Source organism: Ahaetulla prasina, chromosome 7 (genome assembly GCF_028640845.1).
Source record: "Ahaetulla prasina isolate Xishuangbanna chromosome 7, ASM2864084v1, whole genome shotgun sequence".
NCBI lineage: Eukaryota > Metazoa > Chordata > Lepidosauria > Squamata > Colubridae > Ahaetulla > Ahaetulla prasina.
Window position 1 is genome coordinate 41208337 of NC_080545.1, and position 22986 is coordinate 41231322.

The 22986-nt window shown below is 46.0% G+C and overlaps 1 protein-coding gene across 5 annotated transcripts in view; it reads left to right on the forward strand.

The window, feature by feature from the left end:
* The window catches only part of ARID2 (AT-rich interaction domain 2), a 295603-nt gene that overhangs the window by 220100 nt on the left and 52517 nt on the right, over nucleotides 1–22986 (forward strand). For all 5 annotated transcript variants that reach the window (XM_058191210.1, XM_058191209.1, XM_058191212.1 and 2 more), the window contains one exon: nucleotides 3392–3540. In XM_058191210.1, the coding sequence (XP_058047193.1) occupies nucleotides 3392–3540 (149 nt within the window). The remainder of the gene's footprint in view (nucleotides 1–3391; nucleotides 3541–22986) is intronic.

Consider the following 22986-nt stretch of genomic DNA (forward strand, 5'->3'; position numbering starts at 1 on the left):
GCGACCACTTCAATACTGCCAGCGGTGGCCGCTTCGATCCCTGCGGCAGCGGATTCAGTGATCCCGGCAGCGGCAGCCACTTCGATCGCGGCGGCTGCCTCTTCGATCCCAGTGGCTGCGATTCGGTGGTGGACGGCGATGGAAGGTTTTTTAGAAGCCTTGGAGACTGCTCTCCTTAAGAGCTTTTGCTCTTTACAGAGATCGTTCCTCCGGGGCAGCCTTACTGGTCGCCATCTTGGTCAATTCTGATATTCATTACTGAATACTTGTTTTTATCATTTTCTGCTTAAAGCATTTGTACTCAATAGATTTACTTAAAAATCTGTTTACTTAAGATTAAGAAAAAGTTTCTTTTACAGATTTGCATACTTTATAAATGAATAAAATTTCAGAGAAGTACAGGTAGACCTCCACTTACATCATTCATTTAGTGACCGTTCAAAGTTACAATAGCACTGAAAAAAGTGACTTATGTCTACTACAACATCCCCGTGGTCACACATGATCAAAATTTAGATGCTTGGCAACTGACATGCATTTTTGACTGTTACAGTGTCCTGGGAGTCATGTGATCAACTTTTGCCACCTAAGAAGCAGAGTCAGTGGGGAAACCAGATTTATTGAACAAGCATGTTATTAACAACTGCAGTAATTCACTTAACAACTGTGGCAAGAAAGGTTGTAAAAATGGAGCAAAATTCACTTAACTGTCTTTCTTAGCAATTGTTGGACTCAATTGTCATAAATTGAGGACGAGCTAGTTTGTAAGTTCAGGGAGTAATAAAGTCATTATTACTATTGGTTACTTGGCTCCTATTTTAACAATACTTTCAAGTATTTATTTATTTATTTATTTAATCAAATTTTTATACCGCCCTATCTCCCAAAGGACTCAGGGCGGTTTACAGCCAGATAAAAATACAGAAATCATACACAATAAAAACTAATTAAAAAACTTATTTAAATAGGCCAAAATTTAAAATTATAATTAAAATGATAAAACCCCATTACCTAAAATTAATAATTAACCCCAGTTAAAATTAAATAAAACTTTTAAAACTTTTAGTCCAGTCCCGCTTGGATAAATAAATGCGTTTTCAGCTCACGGCGAAACGTTCGAAGATCAGGCGCTTGGCGTAATCCAGGGGGAAGTTCGTTCCAAAGCGTAGGAGCTCCCACAGAGAAGGCCCTGCCCCTGGGGGCTGCCAGCCGACATTGTTTGGCGGACGGCACCCTGAGAAGACCCTCTCTGTGTGAGCGTACGGGTCGGTGGGAGACATGAGGTAACAGCAGGCGGTCCCGTAAGTACCCGGGCCCTAAGCCATGGAGCGCTTTAAAGGTGGTAACCAAAATCTTAAAGCGCACCCTAAAGACCACAGGAAGCCAGTGCAGACTGCGTAGTAGTGGTGTTACATTGGAGCAACGAGTGGCTCCCATTACTACCCGCGCAGCTGCATTCTGGACTAGCTGCAGCCTCTGGGTGCACTTCAAGGGCAGCCCCATGTAGAGAGCATTGCAATAGTCCAAACGAGATGTAACCAGAGCGTGAGTGACCGTGCATAAGGCATTCCGGTCAAGGAAGGGGCGCAACTGGCGAACCAAGTGTACTTGGTAAAAGGCCCTCCTGGAGATGGCCGCCAGATGATCATCGAACGACAGCCGCCCATCCAGGAGGACACCCAAGTTGCGCACCCTTTCCATTGGGGCCAATAACTCGCCCCCAACAGTCAGCCGCGGTTGCAGCTGACTGTACCGGGGTGCCGGCATCCACAGCCACTCTGTCTTAGAGGGATTGAGCTTGAGTCTGTTTCTCCCCATCCAGACCCATCTGGATGGGTAGTATCTAGAGAACAAGTGCTAGCAAGACTTTTCTCATATTGTGCAGATATAGATGACTTGTAATCTCAGTGCCTAAGCCGTGTGATGTTGTCAGTAAACTAAACTTCACAAATCATCCTTTCTTACTATTCCATATTTTTTTGTCCCACTACTTTCCAGTTGCAGGGGTTTTATTTTACTGGGAATATTGTTGTTTGCTCCAAAGTTATTTTTCAACTTTGTACTGTATTAATGTAACTTGCAACCATTTTTATATGAGTTCTTAACAAAACATATTTGCGTAGAGACCACTTTTTCATTTCTCTTCATATTGTCACCCACCCATCCACCCCCTCTTAAACCTAGATTTAAGCCATCCTGCTTAAATAACCTTGTGTGGAAAGCAAATCTGCAACATCCAGGAAGCTCCAAATCATTGGCTGCTTCAACTTGATTTGATCGAGCTTAGTGGCACAAAGCAAATCCATAGTTGCAAGAATTTAAGTACAATTCTGTATATAAAGCTATGAAGCCCATAAACATAGTGATCAGGTCTGTAAACTGAATGTTCTTTCTGAAGACCGTAATTCATACTGGGAAACCTTCAGTAATCTAGTGATAGCCAGCCAAGCTTTCATACTAAATTACAGCATTTTAGTGCAAGAGGTTTACAAATTATGTTTATATTATGTTGTGTTGTATTATTATATTATATTAATTATATTAGTATTTGATATACTGCTTTAGGAATATTTTGTGACAATATAAATGTGTTGATAATGCAGAGATTGTTACCATGTAAGACAAGTGGGGTTGGGGATTACTGCCATGTTAGAAATTTGTCATTAGGAAATGAAGAAAACTTTGGAAAGTTACATAAATAAGAGAAAAAGGGTTTTTAGCTTAACGTTTTCATTGATGTGCTATTTTTAAGTATTCTTTATCATCCATCTGAAGTGCTTCAAGAAGTATTTTATGTGGTTTTTCCACTACAGGAGATTGTCAGCAGTGTATGTGTTTTTGTGTATGTGTATATACCTGAACACACACACACACAATTAATGGGTTTAATAGCATGCATATTGATGTCAAATAATGATATAGCATGTTCTTAAGAGCTGCTAATTCAGAGCCAAAACTAATGCAGTAGCTTCGCTTTATATTTCTTTGTGTGAAAAATATTGCTAAAATTATGGAGTCTGTTTTAAATTGGCCAGTTGCTTTTTTTCCTGTAAAAAGCAGTTGCCATCTGGAAATCTTTCTTAAAACTGTGTCTAATTCTGGGTTGAGTAAAAATAGAGCAGATATAGATAGTCTATTGAGCAAAACTGTAAATAACACAGGGACCTCTTTTTTTATTTATTTTTTACTCTGTAAAGACAGTGTTTACAATCTACTTCTTGTTGAAATAAAACCATGGAAAGCTAATCGTGATATAGAGCTCTTTAATGATTAGTGGTTTACATATATGAAATTGTAAGACATTTACATTTTAAAGCAAAGTCACTGGATGTTGAGAAAAGTATGAATTCGTTATATAAATAATCCTTATTTTTAAAACATTTTCTCACAGAGCACATCTGTAATACCGGTACCAACAATGCAAGTTCAAGGTCCACAAGTCAGTTTGCCACCTTCTATATATACTGTATCAAGTCCACATGCAGAACAAATGAAAAAACCTGGTCAAAATTTCATGTGTCTTTGGCAATCCTGTAAAAAGTGAGTGTTTCCACAATCCTTGCTAAAGATTAGTTTTATATGATATGTTTCTGCGATATGTTTTTGCTGACTGTCCGTTTGAAATGCTTTGAAGCACTGGCTGTACTTTATATACATGCTGGATTTTTCAAGGTTTTTTTTTTGTTGTTTTTTGATGCAGGAATCAGACCCACATCTGAAAACATAGCAACCACCTATTGTGGGAATTCAAATATTCTCATTATCTCTGCAACATACAATTTTGTAGGCAGTTGTCCAGCTTATTTCATTGATTGTAAAACCAAAAATTATGTCAAGTTGGCCAATAGACTATAAACAGTGTTGAATTGCTCCTGTCCATTAGGTGAAATAATAAATCTTTATAGAGCCAATAGACCACTCTCTCCTTCGTCTGGACTTTCAGACCGCTGCTCCACACCGCAGGGAGACGGGACCAATAAGTTGGTTCCGTCCCAGGCAACTGATGAACCCGGAGAGGTTCCTGATGGAGCTTGGGCCGCTCCCTGGTGATCTGGCCCACGGCTCGGCCGAGGAGCTTGTTGCGGCCTGGGAACAGGCCGCGGTGGGCGCCTTGGACCGTGTCGTGCCTTTGCGGCGTCTGACCCGGCGGAGATATCAACCAGCTCCTTGGTTTTCCGAGGAGCTGAGGGAGATGAAACACCGGAGAAGACGCCTAGAGAGCGCGTGGAGGTCCGGCCGTTCTGAAGCTGACCGAACACTAGTTAGGTCTTTTACTCAGACCTATCTAGTGGCATTGAGGGAGGCCAAGCGGGCCTATGTCTCTACCCTCATTGCGTCAGCAGAGAACCGCCCAGCCGCCCTGTTTAGGGTGACTCGCTCCCTCCTTAACCAGGAGGGTTGCGATGACCCCTTACAGGGTTGTGCTGAGGATTTCAGCAGGTATCTGTTTGACAAAATCGCTCAGCTTCGGGACGGTCTGGACCAAAACTGGGTAGTTTCGGGCGAGGTGACGGAGGCTAGTCTTGTTGAGACCATCTGGGAGGAGTTTGACCCTGTGGCTCCCGAGGACATGGACAGGTTGCTGGGGCGGCTGAATGCCACCACATGTTTATTGGACCCGTGTCCCTCCTGGTTGGTGCTGGCCACCCGGGAGGTTACACGAGGCTGGCTCCAGGGGATTGTTAACGCTTCTCTGAGGGAGGGTGTTGTTCCCACCGCCTTGAAAGAGGCGGTGGTGAGACCCCTCCTCAAGAAGCCTTCCCTGGACCCAGCTGTTTTGAGTAACTATCGTCCAGTCTCCAACCTTCGCTTTGTGGCGAAGGTTGTTGAGAGTGTGGTGGCACACCAGTTACCCCAGTACCTGGATGAATCTGTCTATCTAGACCCGTTCCAGTCCGGTTTCCGACCTGGGTACAGCACGGAGACAGCTTTGGTCGCATTGGTGGATGACCTCTGGAGGGCCCGGGATAGAGGTTATTCCTCTGCCCTGGTTCTCCTTGATCTCTCAGCGGCTTTTGATACCATCGACCATGGTATCCTGCTGCGACGGTTGGAGGGATTGGGTGTGGGAGGCACCGTATTTCGGTGGTTCTCATCCTATCTCTCCGACCGATCGCAGACGGTGTTGGCAGGGGGGCAGAGGTTGACCTCGAGGCGCCTCCTTTGTGGGGTGCCACAGGGGTCGGTTCTCTCACCTCTCCTGTTCAACATCTACATGAAGCCGCTGGGCGAGGTCATCAGTGGTTTTGGGGTGAGTTATCAACTGTACGCGGATGACACCCAGCTGTACATTTCCACCCGACCACCCCAATGTAGCTGTTGAAGTGTTGTCTCGGTGTGTGGAGGCCGTACGGGTCTGGATGGGGAGAAACAGGCTCAAGCTCAACCCCTCCAAGACTGAGTGGCTGTGGATGCCGGCATCCCGGTACAGTCAGCTGCAACCGCGGGTGGCTGTTGGGGGCGGATCATTGGCCCCAATGGAGAGGGTGGGGAATTTGGGGGGTCTCCTGGATGGACGGTTGTCCTTTGAAGATCATTTGGCGACCGTCTCCAGGAGAGCTTTTTACCAGGTTCGCCTGGTCCGCCAGTTGCGCCCCTTTCTAGACCGGGATGCCTTATGCACGGTCACTCATGCCCTCGTCACTTCTCGCCTGGACTACTGTAACGCTCTCTACATGGGGCTCCCCTTGAGGTGCACCCGGAGACTTCAGTTAGTTCAGAATGCAGCAGCGGGTGATAGAGGAGCCACTCGTGGCTCCCATATAACACGGATCCTCGCAGGCTGCACTGGCTACCTTGGTTTTCCGAGTGCACTTCAAGGTGTTGGTTACCACCTTTAAAGCGCTCCATGGCATAGGACCGGGATATCTTGGGACCGCCTTCTGTTACCACATGCCTCCCACCGACCGTACGCTCTCATAGAGAGGGCCTCCTCAGGGTGCCGTCAGCCAGACAGTGCAGGCTGGCGACCCCCAGGGGGAGAGCCTTCTCTGTGGGGGCACCTACCCTCTGGAATGAGCTTCCCCCAGGACCTCGACAACTTCCAGACCTCCGGACCTTTCGCCATGAGCTTAAAACATACCTATTCTTTCGAGCAGGACTGGCTTAATAGGGTTTTAAATATGGATTTTATTGGGGTTTATTTTATATTTTGTATTGTATTTTAAATTTAGGCTATTGGAATAAGTTTTTTAAATATTGTTTTTATTGAAATGTATCATTTTTATTTTATCTGCCTGTTCACCGCCCTGAGTCCTCCGGGAGAAGGGCGGTATACAAATTAAATTATTATTATTATTATTATTATTATTATTATTATTATTATTATTATTATTATTATTATTATTATTATTATTAATTTCTCCTTTTTAGTTCTCTATCACTGAAATATTTGGTAGTATTTTGCTAAAGAGCACCCATATCCCCTTACTTATCACCACCCCATAGCATCCAGATATTCATAGTTTTTCCTTAAATGTAAGTGATACCCTTTGTACAATTTCTTTGAATATCTCTTGTTTCGTACTTGTATTTTCAGTGTTTGGCTGTGAGTATTTGGAATCTTACATAAGAATCCAGAGAAGCCGTGCAGAAACTATATTTTTCAACTGTCTTACATTTAAACTGTTGTTGTTACTGTTTCAGAAACTTTGGAATAATGTTGTTAAACTTTTCATAGAGAACATGAGTTTTGCCTTTCCAAATAAATGGAAATAACATGTCAGCGTTCCAGAAAAAAACCCTCGCCAAGTAAAACTCCGAAGCACGCATCTTTCAAAGTTCTTTTACTAGGATAGGTAAACTGGTACATCTGGGAAAATCTGAATCTGAGAGATCCGGGTTTTCAGTCAGTAAATCAAAAACCCCAAAACCATCCCCTGACTCCTCTGCCAATCTCATGCTCCAATCGCCAACTGTCCCATCTTGAGACATCACTCCGACCACTCCTTCTCCAGATGCAGGATCGGCTTGACCTTGACCGACAGGAAGAATGTTATTATGTCTAATGGCAACCCCTCTACTAAATCCCCCCTCCTACTTTCCCACACATGAGAAAGTGGCAGCACGGAAGCTTCCGGCCTAGTATGGCTTCCAAAGCTGACAATATATACATAGATTTAAATGTTGTGTCCTGTTTGCAGATAATCATATAATTATTTGGGTATCACTGATCCTCAGACATCTCTTCAGCACACAACCCTTACACAGTGCTTTACACAATGTAAGCCGCCCTGAGTCTTCGGAGAAGGGCGGGATATAAATGTAAATACAAAAACAAAAACCCAATTCTGTGATTGGAACCCTCCATATTTTGCTCTATATCTCAGAGTAGGTATTAAAAAATAATATAAATCAGATAGTGGATTTCCTCCCCCAGATTTATATTTCAGGTAATGGAGTGGTATCTCAGAGTCCAGAAAAATGGATATGGTTTCCCTTGCATGCCACTAGTTAAACATATTTTCTTCTCTCATTCAAATTTCTCTTTGTATAACTAGTGTAAGGACCTGCCCCAGCTGGTCCCTCTCATTATTGAGAGAAAGTGAATGCAGGAAAAAAAGGTGGAATCTGAAAAGTCCCATGTAGAGCACAAAGCAAACCGTACGTTTCCCCAAACCCAACTCCCCTGACCAGTCCATTGGCAGCCAATGTGATGCCACAAGGTTGTTTTGAGAGTGCTGAGGTGCTAGGCATATAATAGTTCTCTCTCAGGGCACAATGGCCTTGAAACCAGGCTGGAACTGGCTGGGAGGGAATCTGCTCCATCTCTGAAGACAATCCCCCTTCCTAATTCTCAAGCAGTTACAGCAAAAGCAAAAGCATGCGAAATGCCAGCAAGACCCCGCCCCCACTTCCAACAGAATGGCAGGACATCATTCTGGACCTGACATGCTGCCCCTCTGAACATTGACGTCAGTCCTGGAAAACAAAACAAAATAAACAGGGAAACATAAAATAAAATAAACAGGGAAACATAAAACAAGAGAAATGTCGTTTGAGTTTGTCAGGATACTGATTATGGAAGTGTTTGACGGGTTTAGAGGCTCTAACATGGTGATGGTCAACCCATTCATTTTTAGATGCTGGGAATTCTTTCCAGACTACCAAACACTGAAGGTTCCCCTATGCCCGTAGTGGTGAACCAATGGCACATGTTCCAGAGGTGGCATGCAGAGTCCTCTCTGTGGGCATGTGCGCCATCGCCCCAGCCCTTCTCCATCGTGTTTCTCACCATCGTTTGGAGGGAAGCAAAAGTTTGTGGGACTAAAAAAATAATTCACTCAATCAATTCGAACTTCTCACGAAGTTGGAATAGATTGAGTGATCTTTTTCACTCGCACACTTCACAATGGGGGAGATGGGATCCCCTCCTCCTGAAGCCCATTACAATGCGGAGCCACAATGCGACCCTCCATCGTTTCAGCTTGTTCTGGCCTCCCGGATGTCAGTTGCTTTTTCTGCAGAGCTGTCTGTGTTGGGATACCCCACCTCCCTGCCGGCCAGCTGAGCATGGGCACGCTGCTCCTGGGCTTATCAGCCTATGGACATCAGATTCCCATCACCCAGCACCAATTCAGGGGTTTCTTTCCCTCCTCAGGGGGAAGAGAGTGGGGGAGGAAAGAGAGGAAGGGAGGGAAAAAGAGAGAAACAGGCAGGGGGGAGGGAAAGAGAAAGAAAGAGAGAAAGAGAAACCGAGAGAGGCAGAGAGAGACCGGGGGAGGGAGAAAGAGGGAGAGGGAGAGAGGGAAAGAGAGAGAGAGAGTGGGGAAAGAGAGAGGGACAGAGGGGGATGGAAAGAGAGAAACAGAGAGAAAGAGAGATAGTGGGAGGGAAAAAGACAGAAAGAGAGAGGAGGAAGAGAGAAAGGAAGGCAGGGAAAGAAAGAGAGAGAAAGGGAGAGAGAGACAGACGAGAGGGAGGGAGAGAGAAACAGAAAAAGAAGAAGGGAAAGAGAGAAACAGGAGAGAGAGAGGGAGGGAGGGAGGGAAAGAGAAATGATATTGCACCAGTTTTTCTTTATTGCTAAACGTAATATTTCAAAAGCAGAAAAAAAATAAAGGGGCATAAAAGTGCATTTATCGCCTTTTTTTTAGAACAATTAGCTGAACTCTGTCTTGTTTATCATTATTTTAGGTAGTAAAACCTCAGTATTCAGGTTAAATTGCTGTGTTGACACTTTGCTATAAATAAGTGGGGTTTGGGTTGCAATTTGTGCACTCGGTCTCTAAAAGGTTCACCGTCATTGCCCTATATTTACAGAAATCTAGAATTTCCCAGATTTCAAAATGCTGCTCCCCTTCTATCATTAAAGGATCCAGGGTTGTGAAAGGTTAGGTCTAAGGGGAGAAGTGACCTCAGGTTCAATAAGCTGCAGTGAAACACGGGGTGAACTTGTCGAAGGACAAGTCTAATTCTACAGTTATGGGGTTAATAACACGTTTGATTGGGAAGGACCCCACAAACCTGAGTCCCAGGTTTTTTGATGGTTATAGAGACTGCAGGAAGTGGTTGAAAGGTCACCAATCTTAAACAGCTTGGTTTTCTCATGCTTCTTGTTGGCTTGCTTCTTATAAACCTCACGTGCATCCACCAGAATCTTCTTCATCACTGACCATGTATTTTGCAATTGGGAAACCCACTCTTTCAGTGGGAGGTCATAGAGGAGCAATTCAGGCATAGGATTGAAGTTCTGTCCAGTAGCCACTCTAAAAGGAGTGAATCCTGTACTACTATGCACAGAATTATTATATGCCACTTCAGTAAAAGGCAACAAATCCATTCAGTTTTCTTTGTTAATAATTGATATAACATCTGAGATATTGTTCCAACACTGAATTCACACATCCCTCCCCCCATTAGTTTGGGGATGATGACTTGAGCTAAGCCCCTGTCAGTCCCAAGTCGGTTAAGAAATGTCCTCCAAAACTTAGAGGTGAATTGCACCCCTCTGTCTGAGATGATACATTGGGGTGTTCCATGTGGTCTGTAGACATGGTGCAAAAATAGTATAACCAAACCCCGTGCTGAAGGAATCTTCTAACAGCGGACAAAATGTACTTCAGAAAATAAATCAGTTACCACTCATATAACTGTTTTCACTAAACTTTCTAGAAGTTCAACAATAAAATCCATGGAGATCTCTCTCCAGGGTGCTGAAGGCTCTGTCACTATTTGGAGGAGTCGTGGGGTTTTCCCTTGTAGTCTTTGGCCAAGGCACAGACAGGGCAACTTGCCACATAGGTTTCAATGTCCTTTTTCAGAGACAGACACCCAAACTGTCTCTTAATTAGATGCAAAGTTTTTCCAAAGCCAAAGTGTCCAGTGGCCTTGGAGTCATGGCTTTTCCCCAAGACCATCAGCCTCTGGCTCTCCATTGCATATAGTTTAGTTCCCACCCAGGCTACTCCGCCCTGGAATGAACAAACGTTCCCATGATCTTGAAACCATTTGTCGTCTTTCAGGGTAGTTTTAAGTGCAGCTGTCACCCCATGGACAAATTTACCATTTTTCTTTTGCTTGTGCTTGGGAGGTGACTTGGGCACCCAGTTCACTGGATGTTTTGACTATTTCTGCTTTAGGGCAATTGCATTGACATATTCAGGATAAAGCATCAGCCAGGAAGTGTTTTCCCCCTGGGAGGTAGCCTAATGTGAAATTGAAGCAGTTAAAGTACTGCACTCATTGCACCTGCTTAGGAGATAGCCTCTATGGGGTTTTTAGTGCCTCTTAAGTTCTTGTGGTCAGTCCATACTTCAAAAGGCTCTTGCCTCCCTCAAGGAAATGCATTCAGGTTAGGAGTGCCCAACGCACCACAGAAGTCTCCTTTTCCCATACTGCCCACCTTTGCTCAGTTGCTCACAGTTTTCTGGAAGTATAAGCGCAGTGTTGCAGCTGACCACTGTCATTTTTCCGTAATAACACAGCCCCCTGGAGACATCATTAGCTCAGTCTGGATGGCAAAAGGGATAGTTGGGTTGGGATATTTCAGGACTGCTCAGCCACAAACAACCCTTTGTTTTTGCTGCCTGCCTTTCCTTAAGCATCTGTTCCTCTTGGGAAGCCTATGAACGAAACAGGAGCACACACATTTGTTGCAGGGAGGGTGGGCAAGGAGGGCTCATCTGAAACCCGATGTGAGGGTGTGAGAACTTGGAACTGATCTGTGGTGCGTAAAGGTAGAAAATACAGAAACCTGTGTGTCTTATGCGTAGGTGCTCCTGTGGCCCCTTCTGTTTTTTTCCTACTGGTAGTCGCTTATACCAGTAGCAAGAGAAGAGAGTGTGATGGGAAAAGTTTGAAAGGAGCCAGCGGTCTCCAGAGAGAGACCCCTCTGTCCGCCCTCTTTTTGGCCTCAGATTTGGGGCCCGGCTAAAGAGACCAGGGAGAGCAAGCCATTTCCCCTTCCCAGGGGGGAATCTGGAGCCCGCCCAGGAGAAGCTTGGATCAAATGGGGGGGGGAAGGCTTTGTCCCCCTTTTTCTCCTTGGAGTCAAGGAGGATGCGGAATGTGGAAGGGTGTTTCCAAAATGAGGAGGGGACAAAAGGCTCTTGAGCTTGCTCTAGGCCAGGGGTGTCAAACTCAAGGCCCGGCTGGATCCGGCCCGCAGGCTGGCCTGGAAATATCAAAGGATCTGCCTGCAGTTCCTGTCGGCCAAAACAGGCCATGGGGATGCTGCATGCATTTTTGGCCAGGAGATTGCTGCAGGACACAGTGGAGGACGAAAACGGGCTGAGAGGGGACCGGCTGGGGCCTCCATGCGGTCTGTTTTTGGCTGAGAGAGTGCTTCAGGAGGCTATGGAAGCCAAAAAAGGGCCATAGCAGGGCTACCCGGGGCCTCCATGCGGCCCATTTTAGGCCAGGAGAATGCTGCAGGAGGACTGGCTTGGACTGTTTTACAATTATGTGGCCTCAAGTAAGTGCCTGATCTAGGTAGAAAGCAAGCAACATCCTATGTTAATACTACAGTTTAATGTCAGATTTTATATACTGTAGGTCCATTTAATCTACAATCAACAATCTATTCTGTATTTTGTATTCTATATTCTATTCTCTATCTATAATTGATAGCCATTTCTAATTACTGTCCTGAAAATTTATCTCTGCTCTTAGATCTTGTAGTATCATGTTATTTATGCTATTGTATTTTTATTTTTAGTTGAATAATAAAAACACAATAGTGTTCTGACCTAGTCTTCCTGAGGCAGTAAAAAGCACATGATTAGTCCCAAAAACCCTCTTTTTATTTCGATAGCTGTGAATTCTGTTCATTCACAGCCATAATGAGTCACAAATAGTTTGTAAAGTCTGACAGAAGTCTGCCACAGTCCTTCAGGATAAGGCTGATAAGCACCCACCTTTATCTCCCTTGACACACTGCCAAAGACTTAATTGGCAATTAGCTTTTCAAGGCTATACAGAGCACAGAGTCAAAATGGAGTATCAGAATTTAAACCGACCAGAACGAACAAAGTTGCTTCCTGCAAAGGCTCATGTGCCTTTGCTCCTCCTTTATGTCTTATGGGAGGGGCCAATCATCTCCAAGCCCTACTCCCAAGTCGTCCCTTTTGTCTTAACTGTTCTTGCCTTCTGGCAGCTATGTGCACGTGCGTACTAGAAATAGGCTCCCCCTGTTCCTTTGCCTCGCTGATGTCTGGCTCTGGAGCAGCACATAAGTCCCAGATGGCCCTGGCCCCCTCTCTGTCTTCGACACAGAGCCCTCGTCCAAGCCTTCCCCAGACTCCAGGACTGGCCGATGTTCCTCCCCAACCTCCTCACTGTCCGACTCTGCTGTCAGCTCCGCAGGCCAGCAGCAGACCACAACACAATAGTATAAATAGCTTTTCTGCCTGGAAAAGCAAGTTACTATTAAGCCATGGGGTAAAAATTTAGAAATAAAAAGTTTAGTGGAATATGAAGAATAAGTAATAAATGTTTGCCAGTAATATCTGGTAGAAAAGATAAGAAAATGGTTATAGTAAAGAACTGTGGAAAGAAAGAAGGGAAAAATGCATCTTGAGCCTGTGTCAAACGCCCATCATGGCCACACATACCCATGTCCACCATTACCATTCCGAACTCCGACCACCACCACCGGCCCTCCGTGGTCAAACACATCCCTGATGCAGCCCTCAATGAAATTGAGTTTGATACTGCTGCTCTAGGCAGCCTCTCCTTACTGATTTCCATCGCAGCTGCCGTAAGAAAAATGGGACTTGATTAACAAATGAGCCCTTCATTATGCAACTTCCTCAGTCAGGTGCCTGGTTCTCTCCTCCCGCTCATGCCCCATGTACACCTTTTTTCCCCACCATGCAACAATTGTACCTCCTTTTGGGCATTTTCTTGAAGTGGAAATTATCAGGCATCCCAGGGTGAGCTGATCCAAGCTACTTTTCATTTCTAATGAGAGGAAAGATGCAGACTCCCTCTGAGTGAAAAATGTTTGGACAACTACTGCCAGCTCCCTCCTCTCCATCCCACTGTCTGCTTGCCCGCAGCCTAAATCAGGGCCAAGCTCTTGGCATGCCCCTGCCTCCACCCACCCTGCCAGGAGGGCAAAGAGCCCCTGCAAGGCCAGCAGCAACATGGGCAGCTGCTTGGTGGCCAGCACAGTGCCTGCTATAGCTGAGAAATGTCTCTGCAGCAGTTGGGTCAGTAGGCAAGGTGGGTAGAATCCAAGGTGTGCCGAAAGCTTGGTCTGGTTGCAGCCGCAGGAAAGCAGAGAGTGGGACGAAGAGGGTGGGGCCAGTGGTAGCTGTGCTCCTACTCCTGTCAGTCCCTGCACTCACTACCTCCTGCACATCAAAAAAATAAGACCTCCCTGAAAATAAGTCCGAGTGCTTATTTTCAAACCCAAAAGAAAATAAGATTGGATCTTATTTTCAGAGAAACATGCTAGTTGCTTTCTGGTTCAGGGTTGAGCCCAATCCAGCACCGCTTGGACTTTTGGGGGGGGGGGTCCATTTCAATGCCTTCGTGTGAATTGCAATAACTCAAATAGTCTATCATTCTCTGATGAACTCTCAAACTTGTTAAGTTTGGTGGCCTGCAGTTTTCTTTCTCTATAACCTACAGCCCTCACTAGTTTCACATGCTCCGCCTTTGTTTCGGTGTAGATTAAAATATAGTCTAGCTGCACCAGAAGTCTCTTATACCTCATTCCTTTATGAGGTCTAAGACCTCATTTATTAACTGCTAAAACACTGCTGGGGTGCCCTGGAGGCCAAATAGAAGGACTTTAAACTGGAAGCATCCGAAAGAGCAGTTGAAATACGGTCTTCCACTCATCCCCCTCCCTAATTCTTACACGATAGTAGACTTCTCACAGGTCCAGTTTGGTGAATATTTTGCCCTTGGCCAAATCTGCTAGTATGTTTTCATCAGGGGCAGGGTAGATGTTTTCTACACAAACAGTGTTTATCCCCTATAATCCACGTATAGATGAAGCATCCCGTCCTTTTTGCAGAACAGGACAGGAGCTGCCACCTAGGGTCAGGCCAATTGAATGAATTCACGGGCAAGGTTTTTGTCAATGACCAACTCCCTCTGGTGTTTTTGGCTTAGGCAATTTAGTCCCAGGAAGGATTTCTATAGCACAATTTGTCAGCCAGTGAGGGGCGAGTTCATCTGAACCCTTTTCGCGTAACACCTCTACTAGATCCCGGTACTCTTTGGGGATAGTGAGGAGGTCCTTTTCTCATCCCAGTGCTACTGCCCCAATCTCCCACCATGGGGAGGCTGCCTTCCAGATTCCAATTTGCGCTCAGAGAGGCCGACTCATTCGGATTTTTAGCAGCCCCCTTCTCCAGTTAACGTAAGAATTCCACTTCTTCAGCTACTCCAGCCCCAATACCAGGGCCATTCCATCCCTAGGGCCACTATGACGCTTAAAGTTTCTACGTGAGAGCATCCGCATTTCTATAGATTTGGTAACAAATGTTGCTGGGATGCCTCGCTACTGATCCATCTAGTTGGCAAAATGTGATGGGTACTTTTAGCCATCTCATTTTCAATCAGGGTTGGATTAACCAGGCATCTGGTGCAGCCTGAGTCTAGCAGGGCCTGTAAAGATGGCTTTTAAACCTGAGACTTGGAAATATAGCTCTGTGGAAAGTGTCACTGGTGTGACAGGGCCACTTACCAGGGGTTCATCGGTGTTGGTCAGCCCCTGGCTGGATCGTCAGCCCCTGGCTGGTTGGGCCGGAGTTCCCTCATTGTCAAGGTTCCAGAAAAACCTCTTCTGCATAAAAAAAACTCAGAAGCCATTGTCTTTCAGAGTTCTTTACTAGCATGAGGAAACTGGCACACGATGAGTGAAATTCCAAAACTGAAACTTCCGGATTCTTTTCCCAGTTATACAAACCCCAAGAGTCCCACCACCCTAACCCCTTTGCTGGTCACATGGTCCCACGTTCTCCCAGTTCATTCGAATATCTTCTCGCCACTCCTCCTGCAGATGTGAACACCATCCGACCTTGACCGCTTGAAGAATGTTACCAAACCCCTCAACCCCCCTTCTTCCCCTCAGGGGAAAAATGTGGCAACATCTGGAACCCTAAAGTCTATTATGGTTTCCAGGCCTGACAGGCATCCCCCCTTGAAAAAGAAGCTATATCCTAGGAAAGAAAACAAAGAATTAATAAAGAAGAGTGTCAGTGGTCCACACTTCCCTTCTACCCCCCTCTCCCCCCTCCAAGAGGTTTTTTAGGTTTGTCAGGGAAAGTGTCGTGAAATTGTTTAATCAAATTGTCCGCATTTACTTTCCAACTTTTGACCCAAGTAGATTCAGATAATGGATATCCCTTCCAGTGGACTAAATATTGTAATTGACCTCTGTATAGTCTAGAGTCAAGGATTTTCTTGATTTCATAGTGGGTTTCACCTTGGATTATCAAGGGTGGTGGGGGAGCGGCAGGTTGAGGTCTCAGACCAGACTGTCTAGCAGGTTTTAATAAGCTGGTATGGAATACCGGGTGTATTTTCCCCAACATTCGAGGGAGCTTGAGTTGGACGGTAACGGGATTAATAATTTTTACAATGGGGAAAGGACCCAAAAATTTTGGACTGAATTTTCTGCTGGGTATTCTCAACCTCAGATACTTAGTAGATAAAAAGACTTTATCTCCAATGCGAAAAGGGGGTTGAAGGGAACGGTGTTTGTCAGTTTGGGCTTTGTAATTCCGAGCTGTCACAGCTAAGGCCTTTTTTGTATTTTCCCAACCTTTTTTGAACGAATTCACCCAGTCCGTTAGGGAAACGGAAGTGGGGGGTTGCACGGGGAGTTCAGCCATTGGAACAAAGTCCATGCCAGTGGTTACTTGAAAAGGGGTTAACCCCGTGCTACTGTGTACAGCATTATTATATGCGACCTCTGCAAATGGTAACAAATCTGACCAGTTTTCTTGTTGGTAATTTACATAACACCGTATGTATTGTTCCACCATCAAGTTCAATTTTTCAGCCACCCCATTGGTCTCCGGATGGAACCCAGAACTAAGTCCTTGAGACGATCCAATGGACCGTAGGAACTCCCTCCAGAACTTGGCTGTGAATTGAACACCCCTGTCGGATATTATCCTTTTAGGAACTCCATGCAGTCTGTAGATGTGTTTCACGAAGAGCTTTGCTAATTTTCTCGCCGATGGCAATCCGCTGCACGCAGTGAAGTGGGCCTGTTTAGAGAACAAATCCACTAAGGTCCATATCACCGTATTTCCCCCACTAGGTGGGAGTTCAACAATAAAATCCATGGCAATCTCTTCCCAGGGTCTGGTGGGTTCGGCTACGGGTTGTAGGAGTCCAGGGGGTTTCCCTGGTCTGGACTTCATGGTGGCGCAGGTAGCACAGCTCCACACATAGTCTTCGACATCTGATTTCATTTTTGGCCACCAGAATTTTCTTCTAGCCAAGTGGAGAGTCTTTAAAAATCCAAAGTGACCTCCTAGGTGAGAGTCGTGGCTTCTCTGTAGTATAGGCAGCCGCATAGCGACGGGTACATAAATCTTGGTTCCCTTCCAGGGTATTCCATCCCTTAAGGTGAGGTTTGGCAAGTTTTCTTTAAACCAAGCATCGTCAGTGAGTGCTGATTTTAATTCTGCTAGTAGTTTATTTGGTGGGATGTTAGTACCACGGTGTGATCGCGGTCGAGTAAATGCTTGGCTGGCCGGTTCGCTATCGGGAATCATCGCATGTATTACCTCTTCGCGTTGGCTGTCAAATTGCAGTTTCCTAGATAGGGCGTCAGCCAGTAGATTTTGGTTGCCGGGGATGTATTTGAGGGTGAAATGGAACCGTTTGAAAAACTGAGCCCATCGAACTTGTTTGGGAGAAAGCTTTCGAGGGGTTTTTACGTATTCGAGGTTTTTGTGGTCCGTCCACACCTCGAATGGTTCCTTTCCCCCTTCAAGGAAGTGTCTCCAGGAGAGGAGTGCCCAGTGCACTGCAAAGGCTTCCTTTTCCCAAACTGCCCATCTGCGTTCAGTGTCAGTCAGTTTTTTAGACACGTACGCGCAGGGCATAAGATTGTTGTCGGTATTCCATTGTAATAAGACAGCGGCTACTGCTACATCACTTGCATCAGCTTGGACCACAAAAGGTTTATTTGTATCCGGGTGTTGAAGAATTGGTTCCATCGAGAATAGGCATTTCAGGTGTTCAAAGGAACGTTGGCAGTCCATTGTCCAAGGTAGGGGTTGGTTAGGTTTGGGTTTGGCGGGTAATGGCCCAGTTTTTAGCAATTCTGTTAATGGTAGAGCTACTTCTGCGAAAGAAGGAATGAATTTGCGGTAAAAATTTGCAAATCCCAAGAAACTTTGAAGTTGCTTACGTGTGCGTGGCGGTTGCCAATCCAACACCGCTTTTACTTTTCCTGGGTCCATTTCGATACCTTTGTTTGATATCCGGTAACCTAGGTAGTCTAGGGATTCCTTATGGAATTCGCATTTGGAAAGTTTGACATATAGCTTGGCCGCTAGGAGCTTTTTAAGGACTTGTCTGACCAATTTGATGTGTTCTTCGATATTGTTTGTGTAGATAAGAATATCATCTAAGTAGACAAGAACCCCATTGTAGAGTTGGGGGTGCAGGGTTTCATTAATTAGTTGCATGAAAACAGCTGGAGCCCCTTGGAGGCCAAAAGGCATGACACGGTATTGGAAACTGCCCAAGGGGCAGTTGAAAGCCGTTTTCCATTCATCACCTTCCTTGATGCGGACCCAGTAATAGGCTTCCCTTAAATCCAATCTGGTGAAAATTTTGTCTTTTGATAAGTGGTTCAACAAATCGTGCATAAAGTGGTAAAGGGTATGTGTTTTGTATGCAAATTGCATTGATATTTTTGAAGTCAATACACAATCTAAGCGAACCATCTTTCTTTTGTTTAAATAGCACGGGCGCAGCTACAGGTGATTTTGCTGGTTCAATGAACCCTCTGGCTAGGTTAGTGTCAATGTATTTTCTTAGTTCAGACATTTCGGCTGGCGTCATTGAGTACATTTTGGTTTTTGGTAATTTTGCCCCCGGGTGCAATTCAATTGCGCAGTTTGTCGGTGGGGGGGGTAAGAGGTTACATTCATCCTCGCTAAAAACGTCTGATAAATCCATGTATGCTTTAGGGATGCGTGGTTCATTAGGAGATGGATTGGATATTGTGGTTGTTGGTTCCCTCTGGTGGTCATTTTGGATAAGGTTTTTTTCGGCAGGGGGAATTGGGTCTAAGGGTCTGAAAGTCCATATAATTTTCCTGAATCCATCCTCCCATTTGATTGTGGGTTCCCATTTGTCCAACCAAGCTAAACCCAGGATGATGGATTCTGACATCTTTGGAATCACTATGAATCTTATAAGTTCATGATGGTCTCCAATTTCTAAGCGAACCAGTTGCGTGATTTGGGTTGCTGGAACGCCGCCAATCAAGGTTCCATCTACTTGGTGGAATTTAATTGGGTGTTTCAAGGGAAATGTTTTTATACGGAGTTGGGCGACCATAGAGGTTGAAATTAGGCATCTGGTGCATCCTGTGTCCACAATAGCCTCTAAATCTTTTTTGGCCCCTCCCCCTGGAATTATTAAGTTTACTTTGATAGCAAAAGGAGGAATGGGTGCACTCACCATTGGGTCGTGTTCTGCTTGGTTTGAGTTGTCAGGAGGTGAATTAGATGACGGAAGGTCAGTAGGGAGGTTTATGGCTTGTCTCGCAAAGCGACTGGTATTCGGATTTTTTCGAGGGGGTTTGCGTGGTCGGGTAGCAGTTGGTGGGCGATACTGTGGGAGGGGTGTTGGGGCTAGGCAAACTGACGCCCGATGTCCTAGTTTTCTACAACGGTAGCATTTGATTATTGTTGAAGGCTGAAAGGTGGAGGGTGTGGTTGGTCTTAAGAGGGAGTGTCTTGTAGGTGGTCGTTGTGGAGTTGTAGTTGGTGATTGGCTTTGGAGGGGGTTGAATTCTCTGTCCAGAGCTATGGACACGTTGTACCAGTCATTTAGTTGTTCTGGGATTCCTCTAGTGGAGCAGGCTTTTCTGATGTTTTGATCGATTGCCTCTTTGAAGTAGTGGAGGAGGATGCGATCTGGCCAATGTCTAAGATTGCCAGCAACCCTTCGGAAATCCCATACAAATTGTTTTAGAGGCCTGTTACCTTGGTTCATCGTTTTTAAGGTGGTTTCACATTCTGCAATTAGGTCATCATCTTGAAACCGGTTGTGAAGTAGTGCCATAAATCCGTGAACATCGTTTAGTTCTGGTGCACGTTCATTGTGTAGTTGAGCTATCCACTCTGAGGCTAGCCCCACGTTCATACCATCCAAGATGGCGTTGATTAGGCTTCTTTCTGATGGGTCTATATTGATGATGTCTATATTGTTCAACGTAAGCCTCAATTCTGCTGAGAAAGTAAGCCAAGTGGTGTGGATTCCCATCAAAGGTTGGTTTGAAAGGGGGAGGGGCTGGGTGAGGGGGTGCAGGTGGGTTTAGCTGGCCTGCTTGCGGTTGAAGAGGGATTTGTGGGAGGGCCATTGCTATTGTGGCTGATTGCTGAGTTGTAAAGGGGGGTGGAATTCCCCCTGGCTGCTGAGAAGGAAGTCCTTGAAATGCTTCAGCTGACGAGGCAAAAATCGCCCTGGGGCCCCCAGGAAAGAAAGGTGCTGAACTGGCTGGTTGCCATTGGTATTGGATCCATCCTTGTCCAGGATAAAATGCCCAACCGGGAGGAATAGAAGCAGCAGGAGGCAGCGTAGGCCTCTGTTGGCGGGAAAAGTCAATTGGAGGGGGGAGTTGCGATTCCCCCCAAGTCCCTGGTGCTGCCTGAACTCCCTGCCGTCTGAAGGAGGGAAGGGAGGTCCTCCTGCGTTCAACGGAATGGCTTCGAGCTTCAGTAATTTCTCCCTCTCTGGTGGGAGGGAAGGTGAATTTAGGCTGAGCTAAAGGCTCTCGAGGTTGGTGAGCTGAGCTTATATGAGGCCTCACTTCCAAACGCTCAAAAGTTTCCGGGAGGTCTAATAGGGACTGGGATTTCAGGGGGTTTCTCAGGTCCCAATCCAGTGACTCTCCCGATTCTCCGGGTTTTACTGTCCTCCACTGAGGTTGAGAAGAGGGAGGGGGCTCTCCATTCTGCCCCGGGGAAATGTTTTCTCCCGAACAACAGCTTACCCATGAATCGGAGTCTTTGGGCCGTGCACCAAGCTGACAAGCAGGCTCTACCACTTCGGGTTTTTGAGTCATATCTTCCGATGGGAAGTAGGTGATTTCAACTAAATCCTCAGATTCCAACCTCTGTGCTACTTCCATGCTTTCAGCTTGCTGCCCTTCCATCTTCGCTGGGTCTTTGCACCGCTGTGGAGGTTGCGGAGGCTGGGGCCCAGCACCCCTCTAACGGGCCCCCTCCGAGCGGAGGAGAGGGTACCGTTAAGCAAAAGAAAGTTAAGAGTTTTGGAATACTGTCAAGCTTCCAGAAAAACCTCTTCTGCATAAAAAAAACTCAGAAGCCATTGTCTTTCAGAGTTCTTTACTAGCATGAGGAAACTGGCACACGATGAGTGAAATTCCAAAACTGAAGTTCCGGATTCTTTTCCCAGTTATACAAACCCCAAGAGTCCCACCCCCCTAACCCCTTTGCTGGTCACATGGTCCCACGTTCTCCCAGTTCATTCGAATATCTTCTCGCCACTCCTCCTGCAGATGTGAACACCATCCGACCTTGACTGCTTGAAGAATGTTACCATACCCCTCAACCCCCCTTCTTCCCCTCAGGGGAAAAATGTGGCAGCGTCTGGAACCCTAAAGTCTAGTATGGTTTCCAGGCGTGACACTCATCTTGTTTTGGTGATGGGGTTAACTCAACCTCCACTCCCTTCAGTGCTATTTCCCTGGCCCACTGCGGGGCTTTGGTGGCTTTTCCCAGGGACCCTAAAGCATGTGTGCAGGTTTTGTTGTTTCACCACATCTCTCTACTCCAGGAGTAATTTCTTCCATGGTCAAGTTGAGCAGTACTTGTTGCATGCTTGATCAATCTCCACCTCTTTGACCAGGATGTACCTGTCATGAAGGGTGGCATGGGCTTTCCTCAAGACGCAGGGGTTGTACAGGTCATCCATCATTTAGCCAATCTTTGAAGCAACTGATGAGGTTATTAAGTTGGCATGCCAGGTCACGGAATTCCTCAGTGTACTCCACCACCACTGTGCGACTTTGTTGCAGGGTTTTGATGTGGTCCTTCACTTTGCAATCAGCTGAGAGTCTTTGAACTGCTAACCGTGCACCATAAGTTTCTCAGCTCTGGTCCATTCGTGTTGTGGAGGGTCACCATCCAGTGGGCTGCAGTTCCCTCCAGTGCCAGGGTGATGATTCTCATCTTGGCACTTTCGGTAGGGATTTCCTGCCCATATTCTTGCATATATGTCAGAACATGGGCCAGGAAGAATCCCAACGCTGGGAGTCGCATCAAACTTCACACCAACGGGTGGGGCCTTGCTTTGCTTTGCCTGGATAGTTCCCACTTAGGCAGCTGCGGCAGTTGAGGCAGCAGCCAGAGTTTCTGAAACTCCCACTCTGGTATCTAGTGCCGGGGCTCATTCCCCATCTTCCTCCTCTTGGGTTTGCTGAGACTCACTGGTAGCAGCTGTTGCATGTGCCTCATATTTGCCTTCAGGGTTTGGAGGCATTCATGAACTGCATGGCTTGCTTCATTAGGTCAGCATGGTCGGGTTCTCTGCCTTCCTCTACCTCATTTTCAAGCTCTTTCAGTTCTGGTTGCCTTTCTTATCTTGGCTACCTTGGGTGACGGTAACTCCTTTGGTTCTTCCCATTCTTCCTTCTTTCCAACTCCAATGGACCACCTGGATCTTGATGTGTCTCCCAGGCTCCCGACCTCCTCTGTACACTCGGAGAGGTCCAGCCCAGGCGGAGGTCTGGATGAGGCTTCCCCCTAACACTCAACTACTCGTGGTCGCTGCCTTGAGCTGACATCGTGTGCATAGTATCCATGATAGAGTGTGCCTCTCCGGGTTGTCCAACTTTGCAGATTCCGCCTAATGTAAGGACTTGACCAAGCTGCTATCTCAGGAAAGTAAGACTCTTGAATCAATTAAGTTGAATCAAAAGAACTCTTATTGAGTGAAAGTGATTGCAGGAAAGCAAGGTGGAATCTGAAAAGTCCCGTGTGAAGCACAAAGCAAACCTTAAAAAGGTAAAGGTTCCCCTGCACATGCGTGTTAGTCGTTTCTAGCTCTAAGGGCGGTGCTCATCTCCATTTCTAAGCCAAAGAGCCAGTGCTGTCCGAAGATGTCTCCGTGGTCATGTGGCCAGCATGACTAAATACCAAAGGTGCACGGAACGCTGTTACCTTCCCACCAAAGTGGTTCCTATTTTTCTACTTGCATTTTTATGTGCTTTCAAACAGCTAGGTTGGCAGAAGCTGGGACAAGTAATGGGAACTCACTCTGTTATGCGCTGCTAGGGATTCAAACTACTGAACTGCCAACCTTCTGATT